We start from the raw sequence: 12,269 nt of genomic DNA, 5'->3' as shown, positions 1-12,269 counted from the left end.
CGATATATCGGTCAAAAAATATCAACCAAAAATATCGATATTTTTTCGCCATCCCTAGACCAAACCGCGTGATCTTGTGTAGTTGTGTGGTGATATACCAGATATACCAACAATGTGTCACTATAGAGACACATTGTCAGTTAGTCGTCAACGGCTAGTAAAAATATATTAATACATTCAAAAAATATCATAAATATTTGTTTTTATAATAGATTAAATTGTTCTTTTCACAAGAATTGTAGCTTCACCTTCGTATAAGAGATTAAACATCGATGCTACGAAAAATCGTTGCCTCTTAATGAATCTCATCAAATGGTATATAACCGAGCACTGAGAAGCCTAAGATTAATCAGTACTGGTTGCCTAAAAATCGTGAACGCCCAACATGAGCCACGGTATTGTTCGGATTTGAAATTATAATGTACAAATTTAAAAACGAAAAGAATATGACGAGCTTCATTCGGCATTCTTACCAAGCCCAATCGTCTTCCTGTGTATGTGTGCGTGTGTATGCTTATCTGCACACAATGATGGCCGTATAAAAGTGTCCGTACATTGTTAGAGTTAGTCATACGCTGTCGCTTTCGTTATTAAACTTCGACACACGTACCGCGGCGAGTTGAAATGTCACGATATCGACGACAGCATCGATCGAATGCAACTTTTGCAACTGACAATAGCATTTTTTTTTCAATTACATTTCCGTTCGATGGCGTCTACCAATATTCTCTGACTAATTGTCTAAAAATCTTAGAATATCCAGAGAAAGAATATTATTTGGCGTAGGAAAAAAATGCCTTTTTAAAATTTACTGTTAAAGAAGTAAAACGAACAATAATGAATGAAGTGAATGCTTAAAAATGTCCCGGATTTGATCTAATAACTGGAAGAATCTTACAAGAACTCTCAGAAAAATGTTTCAAGTTAATAATGTTATGTCCAAATTACTACCCTAGAACTTGGAAAGTGGTTCCAATCGTTATGATATTCAAACCACGAAAAAAATCAGGAGACGTCTCCTCCTATCGTCCTATCGTCCTCCTAAGCCTGTTACCTGTGATATTTGAAATTTTTGAGACTGTATACATCAATAGATTTAAACTAATCACAGAAGAAATAAATATTATTCCAGAATATTAATTTAGTTTCCGCAACAAACATGGAACAACAATAGAGCGAGTTCACATATTGGTCAATCAAATTGTCAATTTGTGAAAAAAGACATGTAGAAAATAACTTCAATAAGTGATATCCTATACAACATAACAAGTCAATTGAAAGGTCCTCGGCCTACCATAGTAAAACACATTTTTTTTAAATGCTAAAATTCACAAACTAATGATCCGACAGGAATATTTTGAAGGTTAGGGCTAACTAAAAAACATATAGATTTAATTCTAGTATCGCCATCTATGTGTCAGACCGGGGACTTTTCAATTGACCTATTACTATTTTAATTATTTAGTCTTACTTTAAAGCTTATTCTAAAGTCTATATATGTCCAATAATCAGATCGGATGGTGTTAGACGTTTTAGTCTACGCACTTCACTGTCACTTCGCATATCTAGCTGATTAGCTGACACTCTTTCGAAGTACTTCACACAATCACGTTCAATTACACTCGTTATTGGTTCTAGAGGAATATCGCGTTGTATCACTTCATTTGAAACATAGTACGGAGCATCGACAATGGCACTCAACACTTTATTTTGAAACCGTTGTATGATGGATATTGTATCTGACTTCCATATGACCAAATAGTCTTGAGTATAGATTTATACAATAATGTCTTGTTATCGAATGATAACTTGGATTTACAACCGATAAGCCAATACATTTGGTAGAGTTTAAGTCCTAGTTGTTTCCATTTGGCGAGAATGTGCTGCTACCAAGTTAGGTGTCGATCTAGGTGCATACCAAGATATTTAGCATCTGCTACTGTTCAGCCACATTTGTATTTGATTTATGTGTGTTTGTAGGTTAATTGAGGGTGGAACTTTATGAGAGACTAAGACTACCGTGTCGTCTGCGTATGTTGCCACAGTGGTTATTTTTCCTATAGGTAGATCAGCTGTGTACAGAAAATATAGTACTGGACCCAATAATATATTGCATGTAATTCGGTATGCCTATCTGTGAGGTAAGATTTTAGTAGCTCATAATCCAGATGAGGCAGAAGTTTCTTTAATTTAACCTGCAATCTCGTATGGCATACTTTATTAAAGAGCTAAGATATGTCTAGGAACGAAGCTGAACAATATATTTTGACGTTTAAGTACATATTTATTTGGTTAACAAGTATCTGCACTTGTTCAATTGTTCCATGCTTATTGCTAAACCCAAATTGGTGTTCTGGAATAATCTTTCTTTCTTCTTATACAATCGAGCCTCTTTATATACAGTTTCTCAAACACTTTTGAGGTTATAACGAATGTGACCCACAATGCCACTCTGAAGTACTCCGAAAGAGTGTCAGTATACCCGAATTCACTCGCCAAAGAATAAAATGTGAGCGATGCCGGTGAAGTGCGTGGGTTAAAATGTTTACTACCATTGGACCTGATTAATAGACATAGAATAGTTCGCAGTATAGCAATTAAATTAAGTATAATACTAGTTTATGAGTTTATACAGGAAATCACTTATTGAATCATCATCAAATACTTATACTAATGCTAAAAAAATCTTGTTTGAATGGATGTTTATTTTGTTCGTCCTTCAGTATTCCAAGACTGTGTGATGCGTTATTATTACTATGTATGATGCAGAGTATCTTTGAGGGCGCTGTTGTACATTTCTTTATTGGAGGTTAGAATTTTGTTGAGCGTTTTGGTTTGAAATTGTTCTTTGTGTTGAGCAAATTTGGCTGATCGACATTCTAAATATTGGTACCATTGTTAAATAAATATTTGAAGTAGATGTAGTAATACACTTGCACCTACAGGAGATAATAGATAATAGAGACAAAATAATATGAACACCAGACATATAGAAATGCAATGCAATGCAATTCTACGCAGAATTGATTTGTAAAATGTTTGAATAGTTTCCACCAGAATGTCGTCCCATTCTTGCACCAAAACATCCTCTAATTATTTCATTGATTTTGGAGAAGAAACTCTACTTCTCATTCCTTGCTCTAAAACTACCCTCAACGCTTCAGTTATGTTGAGGTCTGGCTATTACTATTACTATATCTTAAAAATATGAATGCACACTGTATTAGTCATTGTACACAATGATAATGAATAATATCTACAGTTCTATTTAATGAAACTTTTTTTATATGCTAACCTAAATATTATTGTCAAAATTACGATGGAGTAGAAAATAAAACCAATAAATTCAGTACGTTTTTGTAGATTATCTTAGAATAAAACGTACCTTTGCATGTGTTGACAAATATACGATAATCAAACATATGTTTATAGTCTGAGACGAACGATTTAGACGTCTATTCCAGATCTCGAATATTAATCGATGCAACCTTTGCAAATTCCGCGATAATTCCAACCAGCAATGCTGACAATGAACGGGTAAGTAATAAATAAACGCCCATAAAACAATCTTCACGTCTTGTTATCATCGACCGTCATAAATTACAATGTCTTTATGGGTAAACGTTTCTTTTAGGTCTTCGTATTTCCGCTTTTTTCAACGTGTACGAAGTACGTAGTTATCGATTTTCTAAATGTGTCGACGGAGGACTTGGGGATGTAAAATAATACGGCGTTGCAGGTAAATTAGGGAGTGATTATATCGTCAGTCGATAACCGAACATAAATGTTAAAATTCGAGTAAATATTTAATAATTTACGCAATTCACATAGTTGGTGAACAAATATGATCCCACTATTTTTAAAGCAAGTTTAGTTTTTACTAGTTTTACGACGTCACTATTTAATTTTAGTGATACTTGCTACTATATTTATATAGTGAGCTCATTCACCATTTTATAAATATGCTTAAATGAGCAAAAAGAAACAAAATAATAATATTAGCAAGTCTAGAAAAGTAAACATCTATTTTTTCTAAAAAAATAGTTTCGATATTACGACAAATGATTATAAATCTTGTCTGTAGTTCCTACAAAATATACTGAATAAATCGGTGATCTCATTCACCATTTCATCAGTATTATCAAATGACTAAAACAGACAAATATTATATGGTAAAAGTATGAAATTGTAGGTTTTACAAAAGATAATTTAGTTCTCAGGTTTTCACAGTAAAGAAATTATTTTCATAAAAAAGGGGTCATACGAAAAATGTTTAAAAAACTTTGAATATTACGATAAATATGTTAATTCTAATTCTTGTCTGTAGTTCGTACAAAACAACAAGAATAAATCGTGGTTTCATTCGTCATTTCATCGGCATTATCGGCAAAAGCATGAAATTGTAGGTTTTTAAAGAATTTTAGGACTTAAAAGTTATCACAGTGAAGAACTGATTTTCATCAAAAAGAAAAAAAAATGTTTACCGATGTAGACTATACAAACTGAACGATGTGTATTTTTAAATATCTTCTAAAGTCTGCTTTTTACCAACGACGGTTTATCTGGACTGGACCTACTGTTTAACGTGGGCTCCGAACCACGGTCCTCGGCATTAAGCCTGCCGAGTAAGTTCAGCAACTGTACTGGTTATATACAAATCATATTCATAACTTACTTCAAAATCAAAAAGATTGGTTTAGCAGTCAATCGTAAAGCAAATTTGAACCTATGGGTTGCAAATATAGGGTTCTTCTACGATTAATTATCAGTGCGTAACCAATGAAGAGCTGCACGATGATCTCGGAATCAAATGGATATACGAAGTGATCCTAGATTTCGGCTTAAAACATGAAATATGGTTACAAGATGGAAGCAATACAACTACTGGACAACGCAGAAATTAAGATTGTACTAAGCATATCTAATGTAAAATGCAATTAATAAAAATATATCCCATGTATCTATCCATCCTTGATGATTAATATGAACCAAAAAGATATGACTTGACTGATTTATTGAAGGATATTTGAAATGGAATTTATAATAATCTAAAAAATTCGATTATGTTGAAGAATATTATTGTTATTTTATTGAATATTTCTCCATTTATATAATATTACTTGTTATTTATCCATCTAAAGTAGTATACTTTATATTTAAGAATTATGTTATTATTTTAAGAGTTACGAAATAATTTCAGATATGATTATATCAAATTTTTTTATATTATCAGCATTTACAAAAACGGATGGAGAAAAAGTGACCTGATCTAGTTGCCAAGACTGATAATCTACAGAAATTAAATGCGACCAAATTTATATGAAAAAAAAACCTGACCTGGTCCTTCACTTCAAGACTTTTTTTGATTGACTGACAATTGATAAGATTTGAAACTTCTTGTGCAAATTGTGAAATTGTATGTGCTACGTTGATTATTAAAAACATAATTTCTACCCAGGCGTCATTTGAGAAAGAATTGTGCGCCAACCACGTCTAGCTTGAAAGGCGCCTGTCTAGTGGGCCCTGGAGAATGTTAAACCCTCTCTTGAACCATACCGAGCCACTTTTATACTAGGCACATGAATAGAAAGGAAGATTTATTATTGCAAGGACCAAGGGAATCAAATATTATATTCCAAAAAGTGGAAGGTAACAAAAAAAGGCAGTATCAAAATTTTAGTTGTTAATTACATCATTAATTTTACTTTCAATAAGATTAATCTTTTAACAACTTCTTTTCAGATATTTCAATATACCCTATGGGCAATAAGTATTTGTAATAATAATGATTATGTACATGATATGTAAAAAATAACTTCTTATATTAATATAGTTAAAATAGTTTCAAATTTACATAACAATAAAATAAATCCTCGGCAGGCAAGAATATATGACAAAATGGAAATGTAGCTTTACATATTTATAGGATAACTTATTATAGCTATTATGATTTTAATTTAAAATGGTCGGCGTATAATTAGAAAACATCAACACTAACCAGCAAGACATCAGCTTATTTCGAATCCTGTCTTCACTGTATATGTGGGCCTCGATACTTAATAGTGAAATTTTTCTTAACGGTACAATATAATCTTCAAAATTTGACATGGTAGTACCTATAATTTCTATACTCTTGAACTATCCACCGTGTTGATTTTTAATACTTAACCATAAGTTGTATTTCAGATCTTTATTTTAGTTTATCATATGTATGGTCCACATATATTTTTAAGAAATTATTGGTACCAAATTTTAAAAAAACAGTAATCATCAATGAATTAATATTGACTATAGATATATGTCATGATGAGAAATAATATTATTAGCACAATCAATATATAATGAAAATAGGCATCCTAGTACAACTGCAAGTGTATTGGAGTTAATTATTTACCTATTTTACATAGATGATATACCACAAATCGAAAATATTGTTCATTCATCCATCGCTATACCATCACTGTTATCACTACATAATAAATACAGTACATACACATTTTACAGGTATGTATTTATTTATTAAAAATCAAATGTGGTTTAATCATTTGTTAATTAATGTGGAACGAGTTTTATATATTTTTAAGAACCAGTTTTCCGAACTAACTAAAATTAGTAATTATGCAGGAAAAATCAATGATTCTTAATGAACTGAAAAGCAGGTTAAGCTTAATATTCAGTGTATAGTAAAGTGGTGCTTTAACCAGATAGTGAAACGATAGAAGACTCAAGAAACTTTCTCTATATGTTTAACAGAAAGTACCGAACAAATTACTTGAAGTGCCTCTGTAAGTGTCAGAGCATGGTATTGTAATATCCTGCAGAAAAGCAAAACAGTAATGGAAATAATAACAGGTATCACTACAGGGCATTCAGTTAACAACAATCAGACATCAAGAAGTTGTCTACAATGGTAACTAGATAAATAAATGATGGGTTTTCAACAAGAAATATGGCTACATGACAATGAATTTAGCGAGAATTCCATGTGTCTCATTTTCATACTAATGAATAGTTTATCCAAAGTTTTTTTGTACAAACGTCATCAAGATGTTTAATATAATGCCTGCCGCAATTTATAAATTCGTTTTAGAATCAGACAATATTTTCCTTCTCATTTTATTCTAGTTAAAAAGTCTATTAACATTAAAAATTCTTTAAAACAATAGTGATAAGAGGTTATAAACCGGCAAACGTTATTTTAATGCTTTGCTTATTTTGATAAATTTTAAATTCGTTAGAGGGAGGTAAATATTTTTACTGTTAAATATTAATGTGCTGCGATTTTTATTGAAAAATTCTTTAACGTGTTTCACTGAATATTAGTATGTACACGGTCACTAAAATATCTCAAAACATGAAAAATATAATAGAAATCAGCTTGATGTTAGCTCTATCAGATTATATATGTGAAATATATAAAAACAGTGAGTAGTTTTTCAATACAAACATAATTTAGTACAATTATTTCGAAGGAAACACTTATATTAATCTAGATTTGTTTTGTTGGTAATTTAATTTTTTGTATATGTCATAAAATTATATTATTATTTTTGTATTTTTTGTGCTCGGTACCGACTTCAAACTGATGAGTTGGTAGTAATCAAAATAATATTGTAAATAGATAAATAGGTTTAGGTAGGTATTAAGCTAAATTGTGTGAATACAGCGGAGTATACGTGAATATAAATACGTGTAGTAGATAGATTAAATAAGGTTTTTGTTTATTTTTATTTAGTTATTACAACGATTATTATGTATATATATATTTTTTTTAATCTAACTTATAATTTTTTAATTTTTAGTGAGCTTCTTATTTCTTTTTAAATCTGTTCAATTTTTTGTTAGAAATATTTTATTTTTCTCTTTTTAGTGTTAGATATTTACTTAATAAATTACGCACTTGTTTTATAGAACATAGAACCTCCTCCTTTTTCGCAGTCGGTTAAAAAAAGTTATCTTCAACGCTGTTGTTTTGGCTGAACGTAACTTAGTAGAATAAAATATTATATGTATCAAATAATACCATTGTATACTTATGACTAGTATTGGAAACTATCGACTGTTTAGTAATTGACTACTTTTTACTATCGACTGTTTCAGTCGTTATTTTCGGTCTGACTGATTTTGTTACTGTTTACTATCCACTGTTTTATTCGTGTTCTTTTAGTTACTATTTTTGGTTCTGCTAGTTTCATTCGACCGATTTTTAACGTTCTGGCTCTGTCGTCCTAGTCGCGCCCTCGACAAAAATGTACCCAATTTATGCTTACATAGATTTATAGGTAATCTATATAGTTTTATGATTTTTTTGGTGCTTTTCTTGTAAATAACATTATATTATATATAAATATAGCAGCATTTTGGAACGATATTTTTTGAAGATTGTTAAAGTAATAGAGTAAAAAGATTAAAATTCTGAATGATATATAGTAATATACTTTTGACTGTTTTGTTGATTTTTGTTAAAAAATATTTCCGTTCAACAATAAATAAAGCATTTACTTTATTTAAAAAAGCTCTAGTAGTTGTGCGATCATTTTTAATTATACCATGATTTTTTTTCTATGATCAGGTATATGTTTAATTTTAATTTAGTATTTATGGTTATTGTACATCTTTAGTTTTTAGGTTTTGTTTAAGTTCTATTGTATTGTCTATATTTATTATAATATATTATTTGAAAAAGCAATTAACATATTAAAATACCATAAAACACTTATGAGGCATTATTCCCTTCCATACTCACAATTTATACAGGAAAGAGTTCCTACATCTTCGTCTGACATCACGAATTGAACAAAACAGTCGAACCATACATTTGACTGAAAATAGTAATTACTATTTTCAGTCGCTAGTTTTTTGAGTATTGATTGTTTCGGCTGTTTTGCGACTGTTTCGACTATTTTCGGTCGATAGTTCCCAACGCTACTTATGACTAGTGAAATCTGTTATCAATACCGTAAAGTAACTTTCATTAAAAACCTTTGTACAAATGATGATTAATTTTGATTGAAGGAATATTTAGAACAACTGACAATAATAATTAACACCAAATGAGATAAACGCAAATCGGGGACAAAACGCGGGCCAAAACTCAATGTATTGCATTTTGGCCCGTGTAAAATTACATAAGTTGAATTTGCAGCTGTAATATCAGCAATAATATGCCGATTGTAGGTGGGACAATGCGGCTTTGTAATATCGCGGCCGTCTAGTTAGTTGAAATGATTTCTACTTGGGCATTTGCGTGTGTTTCACCAGAATCGAGCCTCTTTCATACGTATTTATACGTACGGCCGAAGGAACAATAGTTTATTTCAATGGCTAGGTGTGGCGTGTTTACAATTTTAAACAACGCGCCGAACATTTTTCATCTGATTTAACGATCGTAGTTCTGAGGACTTTCCATCGAAATTTATAATGGTAGTATTTTTTTACATAACTTTGTATTTTACGTTATTAAAATCACTACTAACAGATCAATTGAAAAGTCCCCGGCCTACCATAGTAAAACACATTTTTTTTTTTGGCAAAATTATTTTTTTTACCAACATAATTCCCTTCAAGTGTGATACACTGATTATAGCGACCCTCCAACTTTTCGATACCATTTTTGTAGTACGATTTGTCCTTGATTCGAAATAGGTCTCAGTTTCGGCAATCACCTTTTCATTTGACGAACATGTCTTCCCAGCGAGCATTCTTTTGAGATTTGAGAACAGGAAATAGTCGCTGGGGGCCAGATCTGGAGAATACGATGGATGAGGAAGCGATTCGAAGCCTAATTCATGGATTTTTGACATCATTTTCACCGACTTGTGACACGATGCATTGTCTTGATGAAGCAGCACTTTCTTTTTCTTCAAATGCGGCCGTTTTTCGGCGATTTCGTCCCTCAAACGGTCCAATAACGCTATGTAATAGTCGCTGTTAATGGTCCTTCCTTTTTCAAGATAGTCAATGAAAATTATTCCATGCGCATCCCAAAATACAGACGCCATAACCTTGCCAGCCGACTGTTGCGTTTTCCCACGCTTTGGAGCGGGTTCATTGTGTGCAGTCCACTCGGATGACTTAATCAACAGACTTCGGAGTGAAATGATGGAGCCATTAACACATATCGATGCAAAAACGCGCGCGGCACCCACTTTGCACAGAGCTTTCTCATACCCAAATAGTCGTGAATGATATGATGTACACGTTCAATTGATATCTTTAGAGTGTCTGCTATTTCATTCAATTTCAATTTACGGTCATTTGTAACAACCCCTTTTGGGCGCCCACTGCATACATTTCGGTGCTCATTTCACCACGTATAACTTAGCATACCAATCCTTGATGGTTAATTTTGCTGGGACAGTGTCCGGAAACTCGTCAACAAGCCAAGTTTTTGCTTCAACTGTATTTTTCCCATCAACAAGCAATATTTTATCAACACGCCAAATTCCTTTTTATCATTTTTTTCACAATAACAAAAGTTGCTTCACTCAAAATGCTATAATTCACAAAATAATGATCCGACAACTGTCAAATTTATACACGCATCTTTTGAGGGTTAGGGCTAACTAAAAACATATGAATTTAATTTTAGTAGCGCCATCTGTGTGTCAGACCGGGGACTTTTCAATTGACCTATTATATCGACATAATTTTGCGGTAATACACAATATATATTACTAACCAACTTATAATAGTAAAAGTTAAAGCAACCCTTTAATTATTCAATAAAACAACAGGATTGTACTAATTATATGTAATGTTATATGTAATTAATAAAAAACGTACTATATGGACGCTGAAATCTAGATCATCATAAAATTTCCCAACAGCTATTAACTAATCATCATCCGGTTAAATCTTAATGAAAACATATATTGATCTCGATTTGAACTCACAATGTATATTAAGCCGATAACTATCAAAATAGGTAAATAATCATGACGACAAGACCGGTTAATTAATACAAAATCAAAAGAAATCCTCAATAAATATATAAAAAAATAGTCCTAGAGTATCATATCAAACATTTATATAACTTACCTCTGTTCGTTTTCAATATTAAGCTTGTTGTTATTATTTTCCACCACTGCGGTGGTTTTTAATTTGTTATTGTCTTCACCAATTAGCAACTCTGTGCGGCCGTTCTGGAATGGCGATGAAGATCGACGATCACCCAAACTTCGGACGTCCAGAGTCTGCGGAGGACTTTCGTCACCTTTCCTATGAAACAAAGTCAATATCAGTACCTTATCTTAAACAATGTAACATATTGTTCGGCAACACTAATTACAGCAGAAAATGTGGCTTCCTGATTTTTTTTATTCACGGGCCCTGTCAGTTACTCGAACCCATGGATCTTAAATTCTTTAATCCATTTAAGCACTATTAAATTATAAGAACCTTCTAATCACTTGAAATGATTGAGAATCCATGCAATTTCGGTGATAACAGTTCTTAGGATAGCATGAAGAAACAAAGACGAGTTCTAAAAGGACAAATTTCAACGTTTCCCAAAAAAAGGTGAAGGTTTACAAATCGAAGGAATACGAAAATAATTACCAGGGAGTCTTGTTTTTAAGATGCAACTTGTTAAGGCCATAGATGAGTATTAGTTTACATTAAAGTATGTCTTAAAAACGACAAGTCAAGAAAAAAGTAAAACATACTATAAACCCTGGTGTAAATAGAAGAATAGTAATAAAAAAACGGTGTTAAAATCGATTATTAAATTGGATTTATTGCTTATTTCTGACCCTGGGATGCACACCTTACAATTTCATACAAATTAACATTTCATATTCACAGTTTTGTATTCACCTCTAAGAAGCTATTACTGTGCTTTATGTCTGATAATGGTGCTAATAATAATAGAACAAATCACAAACTCAAAACCAAATCAAAAACAATAAATATTCGATATGGTCAATATATCTATCTATATTAGATGTGTGAAAAACTAATCCATGTCCAATTACACGATTGATCTTATCATAATTTCTTATTTTTTTAATAAGTAATTTTAAATCAAAGGACCAAAGTCTATATTAAAATAAAAATTACCATAAAAATGCTTTTGTTTCTACCTTAAGAAATCCGTGGCTGAAAAACAATGCTCCAAAGTTTAAGCAAGATTTGTTGTTACACTCAAATATTACGGTTGAAAGCTGACTGGTTGAGGGTATTTAATCTTTCAAAAACAATGAAAGATTTTGGTCACAATTTGTGAATTTTGTCAGTGATAAAGAGAGTAATTGAACAGTTATACTGGA

At 31.6% G+C, this 12,269-nt stretch overlaps 1 protein-coding gene across 11 annotated transcripts in view; it reads right to left on the bottom strand.

The window, feature by feature from the left end:
• sdt (MAGUK p55 family member stardust) overlaps positions 1-12,269 on the bottom strand; it is a 140,553-nt gene that overhangs the window by 70,840 nt on the left and 57,444 nt on the right. For all 11 annotated transcript variants that reach the window (XR_013005004.1, XR_013005005.1, XR_013005006.1 and 8 more), the window contains one exon: positions 11,041-11,220. Coding sequence is in view for 8 of the 11 variants with exons in the window: in XM_076399578.1 (XP_076255693.1) it covers positions 11,041-11,220 (180 nt within the window). In the remaining 3 variants the exon portion in view is untranslated. The remainder of the gene's footprint in view (positions 1-11,040; positions 11,221-12,269) is intronic.

The sequence above is a fragment of the Rhynchophorus ferrugineus genome, unplaced genomic scaffold (assembly GCF_030347505.1).
Source record: "Rhynchophorus ferrugineus isolate W39M unplaced genomic scaffold, kcgeb_rfMv2 rfM3, whole genome shotgun sequence".
Taxonomy (NCBI): Eukaryota; Metazoa; Arthropoda; class Insecta; order Coleoptera; family Curculionidae; genus Rhynchophorus; species Rhynchophorus ferrugineus.
The sequence above is the reverse complement of the archived record's forward strand: the minus strand, read 5'-3'. Positions and strand labels throughout refer to the sequence as shown.